General features: G+C 37.5%; 1 protein-coding gene across 8 annotated transcripts in view; it reads right to left on the reverse strand.

Annotated features, from left to right (window-relative positions):
* GRIA3 (glutamate ionotropic receptor AMPA type subunit 3) overlaps positions 1-22,936 on the reverse strand; it is a 352,129-nt gene that overhangs the window by 256,426 nt on the left and 72,767 nt on the right. For all 8 annotated transcript variants that reach the window (XR_002776816.1, XR_002776817.1, XM_023522173.1 and 5 more), the window contains exon 3: positions 10,345-10,584. Coding sequence is in view for 6 of the 8 variants with exons in the window: in XM_023522173.1 (XP_023377941.1) it covers positions 10,345-10,584 (240 nt within the window). In the remaining 2 variants the exon portion in view is untranslated. The remainder of the gene's footprint in view (positions 1-10,344; positions 10,585-22,936) is intronic.

Genomic DNA, 22,936 nt, shown 5'->3' on the forward strand with positions numbered 1-22,936 from the left:
ACCTTTTGGTTGGAGCACTGAGTTCTTTTCCATTTGAGATAATTGTTGATAGGAATGTAGTTATTATCATTCTTTTTTAAATTTTATTTTATTTCAAGTATATAGTACATTGGTTAGACATTAATATAGTTTATAAAAAGATCCCCGTACCATTCTTTATTCATGTTTTTGATATATGTTTTCTCTTCCTAAAAATGTCTCTCCAACTGTTCCTGTAATACTGGCTTGGTGTTGATAAATTCTTATAGCTTATTTTTGTCTGGGAAGCTCTCTACCTATCCTTCGACTCTAAATGATAGCTTTGCCGGATCAAGTATTCTTGGTTGAAGATCCTGGCTTTTCATTACATTGAATATTTTGTGCTAAGCCCTTCTGTCCTGCATAGCTCCTTTGAGAAATCAGCTGCCAGTCTTATGAATGCTTCCTTGTAGGTAACTAACTTCTTTTCTCTTTCTGCTTTTAAGATTCTCTCTTTGTCTTTAACCTTTGTTATTTTAATGATGATGTGTCTTGGTGTAGGCCTCTTTGGGTTCCTCTTTCTTGGGACCCTCTCAGCTTCTTGTGGTTGTATGTCTATTTTCCTCACCAGGTTAGGGAAGTTTTCCATCACTCTTCTTCAAATAGCTCTTCAATGTCTTGTTTTCCTTCAGATATCCCTGACATGGATATTTTTACATTTATTTGTGTCCCATAGGCTCCTTAAATTATTATTATAGTCTTGGCTTCTTTTTTTTTCTTGCTATTCTGATTGAATGTCCTTGCTTCCCCATCCTCTATATCAGTGGTTCGATCTTCTTTATTCAATCTGTTGATCCACTCTAATTCACTCTTCATCTCAGGTTGTGTGTTCTTCATTTCTGACTGATTCTCTTTTATAATTTTCATTTCAATTTTTATGGTTTTTATTTCTTTGTTAAAGTTCTCACTGAATTCATGTACACTTCTCCTAAATTCATTGAACATCTTTATAACCAGCGTTTTGAATTCTGCATCTATTAGATTGCTTGACTCCATTATTCCTGGATCTCTGTTCCATTCCTCATATGGTTTCTGTTTCCTTGTCTTCCAATTTTGGCTGCCTTTCTGTGTCTGTTTCTATGTATTAAGCAAAGCTTCTAAGTCTCCCAGTCTTAGTGTGGTTTTGTGTAGTAGGTGTCCAGAGAAACTGTTCTGAGTGGGTTCAGCTGCAGGCCAAGTTTAGCCCCAGCCTGTGACCCTCTGGGGCCAACTGTTATGATTCAGCAAGCAATCCACAGATGTTGTGCTTATAGTTGCCTCAAGAAACCATACCAGAAAATGAGGACAGCTGCCACCAGCGTGAGTCTTGTAGTTTTCTCAGCAAGTTGCACAGGACTCACGAAGGACACAACCGGATGTGGCAAGGGTAGGGCCGTGAGTCGAGGGAGGTGGAGTTTCAAGGAATTCTCTGGTTGGAGTGACCTTTGTTATCCATATTGATGATGACTTGGTAATGGTGGCATTGCGTCCACACACTGAAAGAGGCCAGGGCTCAACAGAGGAACAATGGCTACAGCTGATACTTCTGCCCAGGAGAGATCCTTGTCTCTGGCCTCACTTCAACAACTCAGTGTCATGCTGTATTTACTTGGTACCCCCCGTGGAGCCGACCTACTGCCAGTGCTCAGAGCAAGCAGGTTGGTCTCCACGAAAGTCCACTCACAAACACGGCCCCTTTAAGAGCTGTCTTCAGCAGCGTTGCCTCTGTCCCACTCAGCCACTCGGAACCGGGAGGCCTCGCTCTTCATCCCCTCCTATCTTTGACTGTTGCAGGTAGATTAATTATTTTCCTCCCAAACCAAAATGCCAGATCCAGTGGAGTGACGTCAGAAATATGGCAGAGTGAGAGATGTCCCAGATCTCTCCCCTTGAAACAACAATAGGCTAAACATCTAAAACTCAACAAAAAACACCCAAACTGCACACCTGCACGTCTGAGTGTGGAATCCACGCATAAGAGCTACCACAGGCCAGAACCCTGGGTGTTGGGTGGTGGCCTGGGAGAAACAAAGAAGCTGCCTCTCACACATGGAGCTCCCTGTAGGAGGAGGGGGAGGAGAGAAGGTGCAGTGAGTTCCCAAAACAGCCCCACCTGGAGAGCTGTGAGCTCCATGCGGCTGGTAGGAGTGCCCAGTCATCAGGGCAGAAAGCAGAGAAGCAGGGGCAACAGAGAAGTGGGGACAGCAGACAGCAGTTGATTTTTACCAGCCATGGCTACAAAACCGAGGCTGAGTCACAGGCCGCATACCCCAACCCAGTGGGCCCTCCCCCCATATCCTCCGAGACTGAACACTGCAGAGCCCCAGGGAAGTCTAAGCAAACGCTACTGAAACTGTCGCTAAAACTGAAATGGACTGAGACTGAGGGTAGTGAGTGTGATTAAACATCTATAAGAAAAAAAGAGGCATTATTAAGACTTCATATAAAGTGGGGATCCAAGAGGCTTAGAAGCCACTTACTGGAAACCAAAAGAAAAGCGCCTTTTTTGCAACAGGCTGAAGAGAGACCTTTATATAATAAATCTTCTTTCTGGATAAAATGGCAGAATACACTTCCATTAATGCTCAGGTGGAGAAATAGTCCATTAAACACCATGAACAACCAAGGTGACAACCAAATGAATCATATCAACAATTCCAGGAAATGATAAAACAACTAGATGAACAGAATGAGTTCTTTAGCAAGGAGACTGAAACCCTCAAAAAGAACCAAATAGATCTTCTGGAGATAAAGAACACACTACAAGAGTTGAAAAATAAAATAGCAAGCTTGGGAAAAGGAGTCGACCAAATGGAGGAAAGAATCAGTGACATCGAAGACAAAAATCTAGAAATAAATCAGAAGGAAGAAGAGAGAAACCGAAGAAAGAAAAATAATTAAAGAAATACAAGACCTAGCTGATACCATCAGAAGAGGAAACATAAGAATAATGGGCATTCTTGAAGGGGAGGAAAAGTGTCAGGGATTAGAAAGCATTTTCAGACAAATAGTTGATGAGAATTTCCCAAATCTAAGGAATGAGCTGGAGCTTGGAATTCAAGAAGTCAATAGAACACAAAATTATCTCAACCCAAAAAGGCCTTCACCAAGACACATCGTATTAAAATGATCAAAAATCAATGACAAAGACAGAATTCTCAGGGGAGCCAGAGAAAAGAAGATGATAATCTATAAAGGAAAAACCATTAGATTATTGTCGGACTTCTCAGCACAAACCTTACAAGCCAAAAAGGACGGGAATCAAATATTCAAACTATTAAATGAAAGGAACTACCAGCCAAGAATAATGTATCCAGCAAAGCTCTCCTTTAGATATGAAGGAGAAATTAAGACTTATCGAGACATACACAAACTGAGGGAATTCTGCACTACGAGGACTGCATTACAGGAAATACTGAAAAGGGTCAGCTCACCTAAAACAAAATGACAAAAAATACATAATTAGGAGTAAGGTGACTAGCAGTCTGATAAAAGCAGAGTAGGACAACCCTTACTACAAACAGGGCATTATAAGCTTAAAATAAGAAGAGATTTACTATAGCAAGAGAGTAATGGACGTTCAGCATACATAGGGACAAATTGAGACAACAATGACTAAAAAGGGGGAGGATTCAAAGATCTAAATTCGCATAGAGGAATGGAGATAAGGCACACGCAGAAGAAAATGGATGACTGTATATATGTCACTATCCTTTACATATTCGTAATGGTAACCACATGCCAAAGATTCAGAACTGAAGTAGATAACATAAAACAAGAAAGAGCAGAGGGAAAACCCACAAAAGCCAACCAAAATAAGGAAAACAGAAACACAAGGACAAAGAAACAATGGAAACATCAAGCTACCAGAAAGCAAAAGATAAAATGGCTATAAGAAGACCTCGTATTTCGATAATCACCCTAAATGTAAATGGACTGAACTCACCAATAAAAAGGCACAGAGTTGCAGAGTGGATCAAAAAACAAAACCCAACCATATGCTGCCTCCAGGAGACAGATCTCAGCTCCAAAGACCAATATAGACTCAAAGTGAAAGGGTGGAAAATGATATTTTAGGCAAATGGCATTCAGAGAAGAGTGGGAGTAGTGGTACTAATATCGGATGAAATATAATTCAAAATAAAAACAGTAAAGAAAGATACTGAGGGACACTTCATAATGTTAAAGGGAATAATGCAACGAGAAGACATAACACTTATTAATATCTATGCTCCCAATCATGGAGCCCTGAAATATATAAAGCAATTACTAACAGAATTAAGGGAAGAAACAGACCAAAACACTATATAGTAGGGGATCTAAATACCCTGCTGTCAAATATGGACAGATCATCCAAACAGAAAATCAATAAGGAAATAATATCCTTAAATGATACATTAGACCAACTGGACATAATTGACATTTACAGAGCCTTCCATCTCAAAACAGCTGCTTATACCTTCTCTAGTGCACATGGAACATTGTCAAGGATTAACCACATACTGGGACACAGAGATAGACTCAACAAATATATGAGGGTCGAAATCATATAACCATATTCTCTGATCATAATGCTTTTAAAGTAGAGATCAACTGTAAAAAGAAAGCGGGAAGAGCCACAAATACATGGAGATTAAAAAACATATTATTTAAGAACTATTCCCCTCCCTAGTTGTAGTGCTTCTGTTTGTCTAGATTCCGGGTGACTTTGCTTGCTGTTTGCTCTGAGTTTCTGTCACAACTTTGATTTTGTTTGCAAGAGGGATAAACAAAGCCTCTATCATCTATGCCATTTTTTCCAGAAGCCTTTGTTTTGGCTTATTTTTGTTGGTGGTGTTCTGATTGGATGTTTTCTCCTACCTTTTCCAAATCGTTGGTTTGATTCTCTGCTTCATCTAATCTACCGTTATTCCTTCTAGTGTATTCTTCGTTTTAGTAATTGTATTGCTCATTTCTGACCAGTCCTTTTTTATGGTTCTTATGTTCTTTATGCTTACTGTCTCATTGTTGAAGTTCTCACTGAGATAATCTATTCTTCCCCTAAGTTCATTGAGCACCCTTAAAACCAGTGTTTTTACTTCTGTCTCTGGTAGGTTGCTTGCCTCCACTTCTTTTAGTTCTTTTTCTGTAGTTTTCTCCTGTTCTTTCATTTGGGTCATGTTTCTTCGTTGCCTCATTTTGGCTGTCTCTCTGTGTTTGTTTCTATGTATTAGGTAGATATACTACATCTCCCAGTCTTGGCAGGGTGGCCTTATGTAGTAGATACCCTGTGTGGACCAGTGGTGTAGTCGTCCTGATCACCTACACTGGGTGCCCCTGGAGCGTCCCTTGTGTAGATTGTGTGTGTCCTCTTGTTGTAGTTGAGCCTTGATTGCTGTTGGCATGTCAGTGCATGAGATTCACTCTCAGGCTGACTGGCAATGAAGATTGGCCAGTCCATCAGTCTATAAGCTGCTATGAGGGTGCCGACGCCACAGAGTGAGATTCGCTCCAGTGGAGTTGTGTGCTTATTGAGACCACCCTTTGGGTGTACTGCTTGTGGAGCTAATCTGGTGGTGCTCTGCTGTTATTCGATGTGAGCCCTGGGTCTGTTAGTTTGGGGCCTTTTAGGAGGAGCTGCCATGCTGGCCAAGGTCAGCTGCTGGTTATGACCCACCCAGGGCTACCTGGTAGGAACTACAAAGCTTTTTGCAGTTGGTAGCTGGCTGTACTGGACCTGGAGGTATGTGTGAGAGGCCATGCTATGAACCTAGGCTGGCTGCCACATTTACTAAGTCTGGGGAAGCCAGGCAAAGGGTCCAGGGCACTCCAAGGCCTGAGGCTGCCAGCAGGCTGTATGTAATATTCAGCAGCTGAAAGAGCCTCGAGTGGTACTCAAGTTGTGTGGAATGGGGTCCTAGGGAATCCTCAGGGTGGGGCAAATCTCATTACCTAGGTTAATGCATTTTCAAATTTGGTGCCAGTGTTGAGTCTGTGGCTACTCACAAAAGTCCTAGATCATAATGAGGCAAACCACTGCCTGCCTTAGGCCCACAGACTTCTGAGATTTGTTTAAGAATTGCTGTAGCTCAGGCTGGGGCTGGATACCCACTACCAAAATTGTCTCCATAGGCACGTGAGTCGAAGTTTGTTGACTACTGTTGAAGGAGCCTCCTGCCAAAAGCATGGGTTTAGGCTGGTTACCCAGCCATGAAAATGCCCCCAGCAATACGAGTTGGGTAGAGTTTCAGGGAATCATCACGGTAGAGTGAGTGGATCTCACTAGGCCAATGCAGATTCAGATTTGGCCATGTTGGGGGATGGCTCAACACAAGCAAGATGGCACCCCCTGTAAGCTGCACAGAAGGAGGTCTCAACAAAGGGACAATGGCAGCTATCCTTCCAGCTCTTTCCCAAAGCCACACAACTTAGTCATTCCCTGTGTTTCTCCGGCATTTCTGGAGCTGCTGTCCCTCTGCCACAGCCCAGGGTGAGAGCCTGTGAGCAAGTAATTCTATATGCGGGCCCTTTAAAGGGACATCTGGGTTTCCAGCAGACTTCCATCTCACCTGAACAGTTGGAATCTCTGCTGTTTTTCGCAGCAAGATTTTGTGAGTATTCTTTTCACTGCACTGGAGCTCTGGCCTTGGTAGCCCAGTGTGGGGCTGGAGCCCCTCTTTCCTCTGGGGGGATCTCCAGAGTTGAGATATCCCTCCCGATGTTCAACCACCACACTTGCTTGTGGGGCCAATCTGTTTCAAGTCTCTGCCCCTTCTACCAGTCTAGATGTGTTCTCTTCTTTATATCCTTAGTTATAAAAAAATTATATTGAATATTTTAAAGCACTGTACCACGATTTGATTTATAAACTAGGTTTTCTTTCTCTGTTTTTGCTCTCTCTCCCTACCCCTCTGTCACCCCTTTTCCCTCCTTCTCTCCCTTCTTTCCCTTTCCCTCCCTTCCCTTCTTTGTTTCTCTCTCTCTTTCTTTCAGCACATCATTGAAAAAAAAAATGACACTGGCTTATTCTTGATGAATCAATAATGAATTTGGGAAAATACTAATTATATATCTATACCTGTGCTATATACCAGGCTGGGCACAAAGTATAAATTTAGGAGCCAACCAATTGATTATCACATTGGAAAGAAGGGCTTCTGAAGGTATGTAATAGACCCAGTGAAATAATAATGGAAAGCAGTTATATAAGTGCCAAATGAATGACATGGACAAAAGTGTTCTATGGGGGTTCAGAAGTAGGCAAGATCTCTGCTCCTTAAAACTGGTTCTCCTCCTCTCTAGTCACTTCAGTAAATAGGATCATCATCTTACCCCATCTCTTAAGCCAAAGCTTCCTCTCCTTCACATCCCACAGTCAATCTATCCCGAAGTTCTGTGTCCAAATGTATCTCAACTCCACTCTTCTCCATCTCTAGCCTAGTCTAAGCTGCCATCATTTTTCACTTAGATGACCAAAATGGCTCTTTAATTGGTTTCTCTTCCCTCACTCTTGCACCACACGCCATCCTCTACTGAAACTTACATGAGATCATGTGACTTCCCTGCTCAGAATCCTCAAATGACTTCTCATTGTTGCGAGAATAAAATTCATACTCCTTACCATGGCTTCTGTTCATATTCTATGGCTATGATCTGGCTCCTGCCTACCTCTATAGTCTCATCTCAGGCACTATCAACATCATCACTACCCTTTAGCTACACTTGTCTTCCTTCAGTTCCTCAAACATGCCAAGCTCTTTCCTGCCACAAGGCCTTTGCACTTGCTATTTCCACGGCTTGAAACTCTTTCCCTCTATTCTTCAAATGGCATCTTCTTCTAATCCTTACTTCTCAGTTTAATTGTTCCTCTTCAATGAGACTGTCACTGAGAATCCTTGTAAAATTAGGTTCTATCCATTAGTATCACTTTGTTTCCTTCATAGAACCTTACCTAAGTGTGTAATTATTTTGTTAGTTTACTTTTTCTATCTCCTTAATTAGAATGCAAGCTTTATAACAGCAAGGACCATGTCTATCTTGTTCATCATTTTAACACTAGCACCTACTGAATGAATGAATGAATGAATTATTGTGAGCTGAAGTAGTCAGGGAAGTCTATCTTGGGGAGGAAGAGTTTGAAGTAGATTTTGAAAAATAGAAGGATAGGTAGAATTTTCACATTCAAGAGGAAGGAAAGAATTCCAGGTTGTAATAGAAGTTAAGTTGCTAAAGCAAGCGCAGTTCTGGCACATTTGGGCAACAGTGAAAAACGGAAGCTGCCTGAAGTGGAAGATTCTCATTAGGTAATATCAGGACAACAAGTTTGTTAGTTGGTTGAGGCACAATTATGTTGAACCTTGAAGAACAGACTACCTTCTTTTTCAATGTGGGCAATAGAAGCCATTGAAAAGTTTAGAATAGGGTCATGGTACAGTGTTTCAAAAAGGCTTTCCAAGTGGGAAATTAATATAAAAGTTTATGGAAAGTGTTTCTTAAGCAGAACAGATTCATCCCACCAGCTAAATGGCTATAGAGGAAAAAATATGAACACGCATGAGTCAGAAAGGTTTCTTTTGGCTACAAGATAATAGAATTGTGTAAAATATTTACAGAGATGATTTGAAAAAGGAAGCAGGGATAAGAAAGAGACATAGTTGGACTTTTGATGATTCCTTTCCTGTGATAAATAGCTAACGAAGAACGAAAGGTCATGGGAGATGAGGAGAAAATACATTAACTCTATTTCCTGCTTGTGAATAAATGGGAGGGGTTACAGTATTAGTAGAACTGATATTTAGTTGGAAAACAGTTTCAGGAGAGAAGTTAACTGATTTATAAATTTTAGTTCTGAAATTAGATTGTTATGCACTAGATTATACTGTATACAGTACATGGAAATAGGTTAATTCATCCTTAGTGTTTGAAAGAAATGAAATGCATTAAAATTTAGCAAATTGTAGAATGTTCAGACTCTACCTAGTACTATACCTAGTCAGGCAAGGTTCTGCAGGAACATACAGCACTCCTTCCTGATTCCACCCTTTGTTCATGTTCTTTTCCTCTTCTCAAAACCCCTTCTCTCTCCTCTTGCCTTCCACAGCTTACATATCCTTCAAGTTCCTATAGCCGGCCTTTGCTGAAAACTCTGCTTTCCTGGAGTGCTACCTTTTCAAAATTCTTACAGCAGTCAGAGTCTGTAGTGTAGCACTCAATTTGATACTGTTCTGTGTTGTTCATGAATTGTTTCATGAACCTATTTTTCTGTTTACCCCCATCAGAACTATATTATGTAAGCATCTGTCACAAGGTTTGAATATACCTTTGGGGATTGATAATAGTTTACAGAATTGGTTGACTAACTGATAATTTATAAGTGAGAATTAGCAAGATACAAAGTGTCCTTTGTCTCGTATAGTATCTCAAAAAAGTCATAGAACATTACATTAAGAAAGGATACACCTTTGGTGAGGAGACCAAGGCCAAGAGAGTTTCAATGTTGGTCAAGGTCAGACCCTTGACAAAGGGAACAAAAAGGAAGTGGCTAATTCGTGGCACAATTTGGAGTATAACTCTGGTCTCCTGCTTTAGGTTCATGAAATTTGATAATATTTTGGAGATAAGTACTATAAGAAAATACAGGTCTTAGCATTTCCTGGCAGGGCTTGATGACACATCAAAATGACAGTGAATTTAAAAGTACTCTGGATTCCCCAAAACAAAATGGCCCTTTTAAGTAAGTTACCTTGAAGGACATCCTTTGCAGGGATCCCTGCAGGCAGGCAGGCCTTCCATTTGCTCTTTCCTTCTCAGAGTCAGAAAACTCTGAGTCAGAGAGAACTATTCCCAGTTTATAACCAGGGTTACAGATGAACAAATAAAGTAACATTGTCTTTTGGAATTTCATGGTGATAGAATCCCCTGATTTTACTAAGGAGCCCCTCAAAGATAACTGAGTTGTAGAGGGGTCCGTTAAGCGAAATTATGATATGTATACCTAATTGTATACTATTTAAGATCAGATCCTTAATTTCTGAGACTGTTTCAATATAATGTGTCCTCAACATATTATCTCACTATTAGAAAAATAGCAAGTGCTCTTTTTCAACAACAGTGACTCGACCAGGTGGGTATCCCAAACCCTTTTTCAGGGGTGGGGGTAGGAGGACATATATAGTTTGAAAAATTAGACTCTAAAATTACCATTGCCTTGCTTTTTGGTCTTACTCTTTAATTCATTTTGAATATTAAATACAATTTTAAGAGTATTAGATTTTGTTTATTAGAAGAGAAGGGAACAAACATGAGTTGAAGAAGGTTAAATACCACTTTTACATGAATATTCAGAGGAAAGCACATGCTTCTTCTTACCTCTTTCTGTGTCATAGAGGTATACAAACTTCTCCCACTTGTAGTGACCCAGAAGACTCAGAATAGCACCCTTCAAGGCTGGACGCATTTGGATAACAAACTGCACATCTGCATCAGTAGGGAAGCTGGGTGTGACAAAGGATGTGTGCAGGGCTCCACAGAAGGAGGTCAGAGTGTTCATTGACATCTGGTCATAGAATCCAAAGATGGCATAGACCCCTCTTGAGAACTGAGAGCAGACTGCAATGAGAAAAAGAGAAAGAAATTTCAATAGCCCCTTGGTTCCTTGCTTCATATTATAACATTGAAAATACAATATATAGTTAGGCTTTGTCTCTAAATGACATGCCTCAAAAGAAAACCAAGATCTCTGAAATCTCTAGAAGCCCTTAAAAGCCCAGTTTCCCAGCAGCAGAAGAGGAAGAAGCAAAAGATTTATTTGATACAGTTGCACATTCTCTATATCTACCATGAGTAGGAAACTAAGAAAATGTGCGAAGGAAAGAGGAGAAGGTTGTCTTACTCTCTTTCAGCAACCCTACCTGCTCACCTCTTAGGCGTTTGGAGCTCTCATACTTCCACTATAGCTGCTCACACCCCCATTAAGGTATAACTGTCTCGTGCCTTACCTCTTCATTGCGTTTTCTACTAAGTGGCAATAAGGACTGATGATTTAGTCAGAAAAACTGCTAATGTGTTTGCTAGGAAATGTGTTATTCCTTTTAGGTTACATAATGCTTTAACCATAGTTATGTTTTGACTAACACCCTTAATGTAGGCTACTAATATAGAGGATTTCAGATTTTGGGCAGGTCACTGGAAACACTGGCCTTTCAGTGCTCACTGAGGCACATGGGGTAGATGGACCTATTCTGCCCATGTGTAATTGATGAAATTCTATCTTGATCCTTTTGCATTTATTTTCTAGATCTATTAGCCCAAATATAGAACTTTCACATCCTCTTCATAAATGTGGTCGGTTTTACTTCATTTCAAAGTAGGCCAAAGTACCACTTCTTCCCTCTTCTTGCCCAGATGAGCTTAAAAAAATGTGTTCAATATTAGCTTAAGTAGAGCATAATTAGCAAAGCGAATCAACTACAACAACACTGTGTGATGTATTCTCAAACCAAGTGGAAATAATCTGTAGATTATCTGCACTACTGCTTCCTTCTATTCATGCAAAGCAGACAGAACAGACAGCTGATAATGTGGTATGATTTAAGGGGTTCTGCATGGTCTCCCTTATATGCTAGGAAGCCAGTACTAGCTTACTTCTTCAGGTTTAGGGTGTTGAAAAAAAGTCTGGCTTGGGAGATGGATTAAATAGAATCTTTTGAAGCCATTAGTATGTTAAGATGAATTAATATGTTTGATTAGAGGGCAGGAGGAATGGTAAAGCACATGGATAAGTTTTGATGGGGATGAGTAGGTCAGAGAAGAGAATATAAAGGGTCTGTAGTCCTCCTTGAGAAAGGAAACGATGAAGGCATTGGACACCAAAAAGAAGGAAGGCTTTGAAATAGAACAAAGTCAAGTGGAAAATCAATTTAATTCATTTTTTACCCATTGTGAGTCTCAGAGTTATCAGTATCTGTGCTATCTTGCTTTTCATGTATTCTATTCAAACCTATATTGATTAGAGATGCTCTCTTTTATCAGCCAAACTCATTAGTCATTGGCTTAAAGGTAGCATTTCAAAGGTGATTATCAGTCACTCGAGTATCCCCATCAGGGATGATAGTAATCTTCAACTTGAGGAAAATTTTAAGTGACCCCTAAACACATGCACAAAAAGTCTTTATATCAAAAGGAGAAATCCAACTAAAGGATGAATTTGGATCACTTTATGACAGGGGGCCAAAGGGAATATTGATAAACAAAAAGGAAGTGGTTAGATTCCGTTTTGCCTTGGTCATCACCAAGGGAGACAATAAGGAGAGTCCCATTCTTAAATTGATCCTGTAAATGGAAAATTTTGCAGTACCAGGTCAAATCTTGGCCATTGCACATAATGTTCTGTATAAACTTGATAATAACTATCATTGAGTGCTTAGTAGGTACCAGGCATTGTGCTAAGTACTGTACAAATATTATCTCATTTAATATTCACAACACTCTCATGAGGTATTACTATTATTTCTATTTAACAGATAAGAAATCTGAGACAAAAAAATGTTCTCTCTTGAGTGGAAGAGCCAGGATTTGAATCTGAGTCAATCTGACTCCAAAACTCACGGTCCCCAAAACAACGATTACATTAAAGAATAATTATTGGCCTGAATGAGATAAGATTTCCAGGTTTAGCAAATAAAAATATAGAATGTCCAATTAAATTTGAATTTCAGATAAATTATTTTTAATATAAATATGCCTCAAATTTATAGATATATTAAAAATTATTTGTTGTTTATTTGAAATTCAAATTTAACTGAGGATCTTGAATTTTATCTGGCAACTTTAGAAAGAACTCATCATTATTAATGGTCATTGGGTTGAAAGATTGGAATGAGCAATCATGGCCTGTCACTCAAAATGATGCAGGAGGTAGCCGGTAATTTTTAGATTCATATCAACTAGCATGCAAGGCCCAAAAGAAAGATGAGGACACATGAACACTATAGAAAAATAGCCTCATGGGAGAAATGCAACATATTTTTAATGAGGAGAACCCTAACCTGGCTAAATTATATACAATAATTGAGAGGGAAATAAATTCTGAGAGAGGCAAAACTATAGTTATGATCCATTTAGAGTTTCAAAAAGCTCTCGGTACATTGGAAGGAAACCAAATATAAAAGCAAGTATGCTATGGTGGTAAGATTCCAGTTAATAATAAAATCTTGTATTGCTCTTATAATCATTGTTTTTGAACCTCAGGGGTGCAGAATTAATTAATCCTTATTAATTCACCTATGAATCTTTCACATTTTATTGATTGAGTTTGTTTATTTATTTATTTATTTATTTATTTATTTATTTATTTATTTATTTATTTAAAACACACCAAATACCCATTAAACCATCACCCAATCCAAGAACTATAACATTACTGATAACTTATTTTTACCTATATCTTCCTCCTCTATTCTATCTTCCTAATTTGGCCCCTCCCTCCCTCTGAGGTAACTGCTATTCTGAATTTTGCATTTATCATTACTTTGGTCTTTAAAAAATATACAAACACACACACACACACACACACACACACACACACACACCTAAACAATAAAAAAACTTTTGCTTGTTTTAAAACTTCATAAGAAGGAAATCATATTGTAGAGGTGAAACCCAGACTCCAGGAAGGAGCACCCCGTGAAATCTTTAAGCCTATGTATGATGACAAGCAGAATGAAACAAAGGAAGACGTTATAAAAATGTATGAGTGAGCCAGTGTGAGGGAATCCAGTGAAAATAAAAAATTCCAAACTAAGGTTAGAGCAAGGGATTTGGGACCCTCAGGGAACACTACACTATTGTGGTCCAACAGGCAGACACACAGTGGTAGACATCAACAAGAAGAGTGTTAGGAGAAAATCAGTAAATGTTCTATTCTTTTCATATAAAACAGAGGAGCAGCTGCCCTGCAAATGCCATTGTGCAGCTACTCTTGTTCTACCTCAATATATACAAGGAATGTTAGTAGAAGGCCCAGTGAGGAAGGCAACTGCCATGTAAGGACAGGGTTAATAGCCTTTTCTCACAGTGGATCCTTGGGCCCATTCCTAGCTGCAGAAAGTAAGGCTGAATGGAACACTGAACTGACTCAAAGGACAGCGTCTCTGTTTTAGCTTCTTAGAATGAGATAGAAGGAACTTAAAGAATTTTTATTCAGTGTCTTTTCAAGCATAGTTTTTAGTGTGAAATCCTTTCTCCAAATGAAATTTCATGTGGAAAAGTTCAATATATAAAAAGATAAAGTGGAACTCTTCTGATTCAATAGAGTTCCACTGAAGCTTTCCTATCATTAAAAAAACAAAAAAACAAAAATACAAACAAAAAAAAAACACCCCATGACACGAAGAGAGGAAGTGTCTTGCACAAGGTCACACAATGAATTATGAACCAACTACTTTATCAGTATCTCTACAGCATACCTATTCCAGAGCTATCTACGGTCAAAATTTGCCTGGCATGAAAGTGACTTAATCTGCATAGCTAGCTCTCAGCATAGATTGTTCCACCAGGTGTTTCCCATGACTCATCTGTTGGCTTCTCTCACCTTTCTCAGCCTCAAATACCAACAATGAGATCAGATGGCAGATTGGTAATTTTTTGGGACTCATGATTCTTTTGGACAATATCTGTTACCTTTATCTGAACCCTTAAGGAACCTCATCCATTCCTTTATATCAGAAGACTAGTCCTTGGTAAAATAATGCTGTAAGAAATATTTATTTTGTCAATCTTATGAAGTCTTGAAGTGCGTAGGAAAAGGCAACAGTACAGGGCTCTCTAGTTTTAAGCTGCATGATTTTGTGCAAGTTACTTAACCTCTCTGAGCCTCAGTATAAAATAATACTTATGGAGGAAGTTTCTAGAGTTAGACTATATAGGTTGAAGTCCTGAATCCATCAATTATAAGGAAAGTTACTTACCATCTCTGTGCTTCTGACCTAGTTTCTTCATCTGTGAAACTGGGATAATAGTGCCACAAATAACGCCAAAAATAGTGCCTATCTCAGCATGGGTTGTGAAAGTAAAAATGAGTTCATTCATGGATAGTATCTATAAAAGTGCCTGGGTCATAATAGATAATTAATGCTAGCTATTTATTCACATAAGTATTTATTGAGCATCTGCTATATGCCGGGGACTGTTATAGGTACTGAGAGATACAGGAGAGAAAAAAGATCCTGTCCTCTTGGAACTTATATACTAATGAGGGAAAAAGATAATAATAATTGGAGGGAAAAAGATAATAATAATTGGAGGGAAAAAGATAATAATAATTGGAGGGAAAAAGATAATAATAAATAAGTAAAATATAAAATGTCTTAGTTATAAATGTCGTTTTTGGTTATTTTCACAAGGAGAGCAGTAAATAAAATGGTACATTGAAAATACTTAGCATAGTGCCTACCACATAACTTGGCAACTAAATAGTTCTTTCTGTTTCTTTCCACTTGCTACCTCTTTTTAGTATATTTTGTCTTCTGTTAACCCAATCAGGTTACCCTCCTACAGTAACCATTGCCTTGGACCTCATAGCTTCTCTTTTCTTTCCTCTTCTCTGCAGAGTTCTTTAGTGATCTTTCCAATTCTCATTCCTGGGTAGTAATGGGTCAAGAAAGACACTGATAATTTGGTTTGAGATTGTGCTGCTGTCCTCTGATTCTTCCCCTCTCTGTATATTGCCTTCCTGCTGGTAAAATGCTGTCTCCACTTGGGGCCTCTGTGCCTTCCCAGTATAAAATATCTTAATGGTCTGCTTCCTGAGAGTGCCTGCTCTATCTCTTCTCACTAGCAAAACACCAAATTTTTCTCATTGAAAATGTCATTTTTGACTACATCCTGGATTCCTGGGGACTCTAGTGTAGCTCCCCGGCAGCATTCCCTTCAATGGTGAGTGACAAGCAAAGCTAAAGCCAGCTGTCACACTTTTATTTATAGATCCAAAGTCTGTAGGGTCAAGACAAGTATTGTTAATGTACAGTATGGAAGCTAATTACACCACCCATATTCCAAAAGGCATCAACACAATAATGTCAAACAACATGAATACTCCAAAGATTTGAATAACAATATTGCATATCATTTGCAGAACTATTTTCATAGCCTTTTGAATCTGAGGGAAAAAAGGAAACCGAAATCTCTTGCTGACATATGATCATATTTGAAACAAGGAAGAAGAAAAACAGAGCTATGAAGGAACCAATAGAAATATATCACAGAACTTTCTCCAGGTAATACCATAGAATTCCAGGGGATCAAAGAAGCTTAGAGCTGGGAGTGCTCTTAAGAGGTCATGTAGTCCAAAACTGTGGTGTTGGTTCATGATGAAATTTCCACAGTGTGTGTGTGTGCGTGTGTGTGTGTGTGTTTGTGTTGGGGTAATGTTGACAAATTTTTTTTTTAACTTTTAAAAAATTTTATTTTACTAGTTTCAAGTATACAGTACATTGGTTAGACATTTATATAGTTTATAAAATGACCCCCCTAATTGCGCTTTCTATACTCTGGCTCTCTACCTAGCCATTACATTAATGCTAACTGCATTCCCTATGCTGAGCTCTCCATCAGCATGACCATATACCAACTACTAATTTGTACTTCTTTAACCCTTCACCTCATTCTCTCAGCCTCTCAAACCCCTCCCTCCCCTCTGGCTGTACCAGATTGTCCTCCATATTTGTGAATATGTTTTTGATTAGTTTGTTCTTTTTGTCCCTTAGATTCTGCATATAGGTGAAATCATATGGTATTTATCTTTCTCTGTCAGACATTTCACTCAGCATAATAACCTCTATGTCCATCCATGTGGTTACAAATGGTAGGATTTCATTTTTTTAATGGCTGAATAATATTCCATTGTATATATGAACCATAATTTCTTTATCCAATCATCTGTTGATGGGTGTTTAGGTTGCTTCCATTCTTGGCTATTATAAATTGTGTTGCCATAAATGTAGAGGTGCATAGATCTTTACAGATTATTGTTTTGGTTTTCTTTGAATAAATAACCAGAAGTGCAATTACTGGGTCAAAAGGTATATCTATTCTTAATTTTTTGAGAAACCTCAAGGCTGTTTTCCATAGTGGCTGTAACAATTTGCAATACCACCAACAGTGTATGAGAGTACCCTTTTCTCGACATCCTCGCTCACACTTGTTCTTTGATTTATTGATGATAGCCATTCTGACAGGTGTGAGGTGACATCTCACTGTGGTTTTAATTTGCATTTCTCTGAAATTAGTGACCTTGAGCATATTTTCATATGTCTATTGGCCATCTGTATTTCCTCTTCGGAGATATATCTGTTCAGGTCTTCTGCCCATTTTCCATTGAATTTTTGTTGTTCTCGTTGTTAAGTTTTATGAGTTCTTTATATATTTTGGATATTAACCTCTTATCAGATGCAGCATAAACAAATATCTTCTCCCATTCAGTTGGATTTTTTTTGTTGATGATTTCCTTTGTTGTACAAAACCTTTTTAGTCTGATGTAGTCCCATTTCTTTAACATTTCTTTGTTTCTCTTGCCCGAGGAAATATATCTGAAAAAAATTACTGTTAGCCAAAACATAGCCTATGTTTTCTTCTGGAATTTTTATGGTATCGGGTCTTACACTTAAGTCTAATCTATTTTGAGTCTATTCTGGTATATGGTGTAAGAAGGTGGTCCAGTTTCCTTTTTTTTTTTTCATGTATCTGTCCAATTTTCCCAGCACCATTTATTGAAGAGACTATCTTTATCCTACTGTATATTCTTGCCTCCTTTGTCATATATTAAGTGAGTGTATAGGCATGGATTTATTTCTGGGCTCTCTATTCTGTTCTATTGATCAATGTATCTGTTTTTACGCCAGTAACATGCAGTTTTGATTACTGTAGCCTTGTAGTATAGTTTGATATCATGTAGTGTGATACCTTCTACTTTGTTCTTCTTTCTCAAGATCGCTATGGCTACTCGGGTCTTTTATGGTTCCTTACGAATTTGAGGATTATTTGTTCTAGCTCTCTAAAAAATGGCATTAGTATTTTAATAGAGATTGCACTGAATCTATAGCTTGCTTTGGGTAGTATGGCCATTTTAATGATGTTGATTCTTCCTACCTATAAGCATGGTATATGCTTCCATTTATTTGTATCTTCACAATTTGTTTTTTCAATGACATAATTTTCTGAGAACAGATCTTTTCCCTCCTCTGTTAATTTGATTCCCAGGTATATTATTGTTTTTGATGCAATTGTAAATGGGATTATTTTATTAATTTCTCTTTCTGAAAGTTCATCGTTGGTGTATAAAAATGCCACTGACTTCTGAATATTAATTTTGTATCCTGCTGCTTTACTGAATTCATTAATCAGTTCTAACAGTTATTTGGTGGAATCTTTAGGGTTCTCTATATATAGTATCATGTCCTTGGCAAATAATGAGAGCTTTACCTCTTCTTTTCCAATTTGGATGCCTTTTATTTCTCTTTCTTGTCTTATTGCTGTGGCTAAGACTTCCAACACAATGTTGAAGAGGAGTGGTCAAAGTGGGGATCCTTGTCTTGTTCCTGATCTTAAGAACAATCCTTTTAGCCTTTCCCCTTTGAGTATGGTGTTAGCTGTTGGTTTGTCACATATAGCCTTTATTATGTTGAGGTATCTTCCCTCTATTCCCACTTTGCTGAGAGTTTTTATCATAAATGGATGCTGGATTGTGTTGAATGCTTTTTCTGCATCTAATGATACGGTCATATGGTTTTTATCTTCCGTTTTGTTAATGTGGTTTATCACATTAATTGATTTGAGAATATTGTACCAAACTTGAATCCCAGGAATAAATCCAACTTCACCATGGTGTATGATATTTTTAATGTATTGCTGAATTCAGTTTGCTAATTTTGGTGAGGATTTTTGCATCAATGCTCATAAGAGATATCGGCCTATGGTTTTCTTTTTGTGTAATATCTTTGTCTGGGTTCGGAATCAAGGTAATGGTGGCCAATAAAAGGAGTTAGGGAGCCTTACCTCTTCTTGAAATTTTTGGAATAGTTTGAGAAGAATAGGTGTTAATTTTTCTTTGAATGCTTGGTAAAATTTAACTATGAAGCCATTTGGTGTAGGACTTCTTTTTTTTTATTAAATGCCAGTTTATTTTTTTTCATACTATATACATAATTTTTTTAACATTTTATTTTTTATTTTCCTTTCCCCCCCCCTTCCTCCTCCTTTCTGGTAACCACTAGTTCATCGTCCATATCCATGAGTCTCTATTTGTTTGTCCTGTTCATTTGTTGCTTTTAGGTTTATATCCCACATATGTGACATCATGTGATCTTCAACCTTTTCTGTCTGGCTTATTTCTCTTAGTATGATTATTTCAAGGTCCATCCATGTTGTTGCAAATGGCAGTAGTTCATCTCTTCTTATGGCTAAGTAATATTCTATTGTATATATGTACCACCACTTCTTTAGCCAATCATCTATCGTAGGACACTTCGGTTGCTTCCATGTCCTGGACACTGTGAATAATGCTGCTATGAAAATTGGTGTGCAAATATCTTTTCGAATATGAGTTTTCAAGTCTTTGGGGTAAATAACCAGTAGAGGGATTGCTAGATCATGTGGTAGGTCAATTCTTAGTTTTTTGAGAAACCTCCATACCGCTTTCCATAGTGGCCGTACCAATTTGCAGTCCCACCAGTAGTATATGAGGGTTCCTATTTCTCCACATCCTCTCTAACATTTGTTATTACTTGTCCAGTTCATTTTAGTCATTCTAACAGGTGTGAAATAGTATCTCATTGTGATTTTGATTTGCATTTCTCTAATAGCTAGCGATGTTGAGCATCTTTTCATGTATTTTTTGGCCTCTAAGAGAAGTTTCTGTTCAGATCCTCTGCCCTTTCTTTGATTGGATATTTTTGTTGTTGTCATTATTGAGTTGTACGAGTTCTTTGTATATTTTGTTTTGGATATTAGGCCCTTATCAAAGGTGTCGCTTGCAAAAATATTTTCCCATTCGGATGGCTGTCTCTTTACCTTGTTGACGATTTCTTTTGCTGAGCAGAAGCTTTTTAGTTGGATGTAGTCCTATTTATTTATTTTTGCTCTTACTTCCCTTGTCTTTGATGTCAAATTCATAAAATCCTCTTTAATCTCAATGTCTTTGAGTTTAGTTCCTATGTTTTCTTCTATGCATTTTATTGTTTCAGGTCTTATATTTAGGTCCTTAATCCATTTTGAGTTAATTTAGGTGTGTGGTGATAGACAACAGTCTAGTTTCATTCTTTTGCAGGTGGCTTTCCAGTTTTCCCAGCACCATTTATTGAAGAGGCTTTCCTTTCTCCACTGTATGTTTTTGGTGTTTTTGTCGAAAATTATTTATCCATATAAATATGGTTTTATTTCTGGACTCTTGATTCTGTTCCGCCTGTCCGTGTGTCTGTTTTCCTGCCAATACCATGCCGTTTTGATTACTGTCGCTTTGTACTCTAGCCTCATTCTTTTTCTCAGGATGGCTTTGGCAATCCGGGGTCTTTGTGCTTCCATAAAAATCTGATGATTTTTTGTTCTATTCCTTTAAAAAAAATGCCAATAAGATTTTGATGAGGATTGCATTAAATCTGTATAATGCTTTAGGTAATAAGGTCATTTTAACTATGTTGATTCTTCCAATCCAAGAATATAAGATATCTTTCCATTTCTTTGTATCTTTTTGATTTCTTTAATAGGGTCTTATAATTTTCATTATATAGGTCCTTCACATATTTTGTTAGATTTATTCCTAGGTATTTTATTCTTTTTGTTGCAATTGAAAAAGGAATTATTTTTTCCACTTCTTTTTCTGACACTTTGTTATTAGAGTATATAGGAATGCTATGGAATTTTGAACATTGATTTCATATCCAGAGAGTTTATTATATTTGCTTATTGTTTCTAGTAGTGTTCTTGTGGAGTCTTTATGGTTTTCTATATAGAGAATCATGTCATCCGCAAATAGTAACAGTTTGACTTCTTTGTTTCCTTTCTGGATGCCTTTTACATCTTTCTCTTGTCTGATAGCACTCGCTAGGACCTCCAATGTTATAATGAATAACAGTGGTGATAGTGTACAGCCTTTCTTTGTTCCTGATCTTAGAGGAGAGATTTTTAGTTTCTCAGCATTAAGTATAATGTTGGCTGAGGGCTTGTCATATATGGCCTGTATTATGTTAAAGTACTTTCCTTCTATACCGATATTGTTAAGTGGTTTGATCATAAATGGATGTTGTATCTTGTTGAAGGCTTTTTCTGTATCTATTGATATGATCATATGATCCTTATTTTTTAATATGTTTATATGTCGTATTACATTAATTGATTTGTGTATGTTGAACCATCCCTGTGACTCTAGGTTAAAGCCCACTTGATCATGGTGGATAATCTTTTTAATATGTTGCTGTATTTGGTTCGCTAGTATCTTATTTAGGATTTTTGCATTTGTGTTCATAAGAGATAATGGTCTGTAGTTTTCTTTTTTTGTGTGCGTGTGTTATCTTTACCAGGTTTTGTTATTTGGGTAATTTTGGCCTCATAAAATATGCTGGAAAGTATTGCTTCCTCTTTGATTTTTTGGAAGAGTTTGAGGAGAATATGTATTAAATATTTGAATATTTGGTAGAATTCACTGGTGAAGCCATCTGGTCCTGGACTTTTACTTTTTGGTAGGTTTTTGATGATTGTTTCAATTTCCATTCTACTGATGGGTCTATTTAGATTTTCCAGTTCTTGATTCAGTCTAGGAAGGTTGTATTTTACTAAGTACTGGTCTATTTTGTCTAGATTATTAAATTTGGTGTTGCATACTTTTTCATAGTATTCTTGTATGATTCTTTGTATTTCCGCAATGTCTGTCATAATTTTCCCTCTTTCACTCCTAATTTTGTTTATTTGTGTCCTTTTTCTTTTTTCTTTAGTGAGTCTAACCAGTGGTTTGTTAATTGTATTAACCTTCTCAAAGAATCATCTCTTTGTTGCATTTATTTTTTCTATCGTTTTTTTTTTCGATTTCATTTATTTCTGCTCTAATTTTGATGATTTATTTCCTTCTGCTGACTTTAGGCTTCATTTGTTCTTCCTTTTGTAGTATTTTTAGATGAAGCGTTAGGTTGTTTATTTAGGCTCATTCTTGTTTTGGGAGGTAGTCCTGTAATGATATGAACTTTCCTCTTATGTCCGCTTTTGCCGTGTCCCAAAAGTTTTGATATGTTGTACTATCATTATCATTCGTTTCTATGTATCTCTTGATCTCCCTTTTTATATCTTCTCTGACCCAGTTATTCTTCAGGAGTATGTTGTTTGATTTCTATTTTTTTTTTTTTTTGTGGTTCTTTCCACTTTCTTTTTACACGTGATCTCTAGTTTCAAAGCATTATAATCATAGAATATGATTGGTATGATTTCAACCTTCTTATATTTGTTGAGGCTATCTCTGTGTCCTAGTATGCAGTCAGTTCTTGAGAATGTTCCATGTGCACTAGAGAAGAATGTATAAGCAGCTGTTTGGGGATGTAAGGCTCTGTAAATGTCAATTATATTCAGTTGGTCTAATGTATCATTTAAAGATGATATTTCTTTAATGATTTTGTGTTTGAATGATCTGTTCATATTTGACAGAGGAATATTTAAATCCCCTACTATATAGTATTTTGGTCTTTGTCTCCTTTTAGTTCTGTTAGCAATTGCTTTATATATTTCAGGGCTCCATGATTGGGAACATAGATATTAATAAGTGTTATGTCTTCTTGTTGCATGATTCCCTTTGCCATTATGAAGTGTCCCTCAGTATCTTTCTTTACCTTTTTGATTTTGAAGTCTATTTTTTCTGATATTAGTACTGCTACTCCCTCTTTTCTCTGAATGCCATTTGCTTGAAACATCATTTTCCACCCTTTCC

Source organism: Pteropus vampyrus, unplaced genomic scaffold (assembly GCF_000151845.1).
Source record: "Pteropus vampyrus isolate Shadow unplaced genomic scaffold, Pvam_2.0 Scaffold335, whole genome shotgun sequence".
Lineage (NCBI taxonomy): Eukaryota > Metazoa > Chordata > Mammalia > Chiroptera > Pteropodidae > Pteropus > Pteropus vampyrus.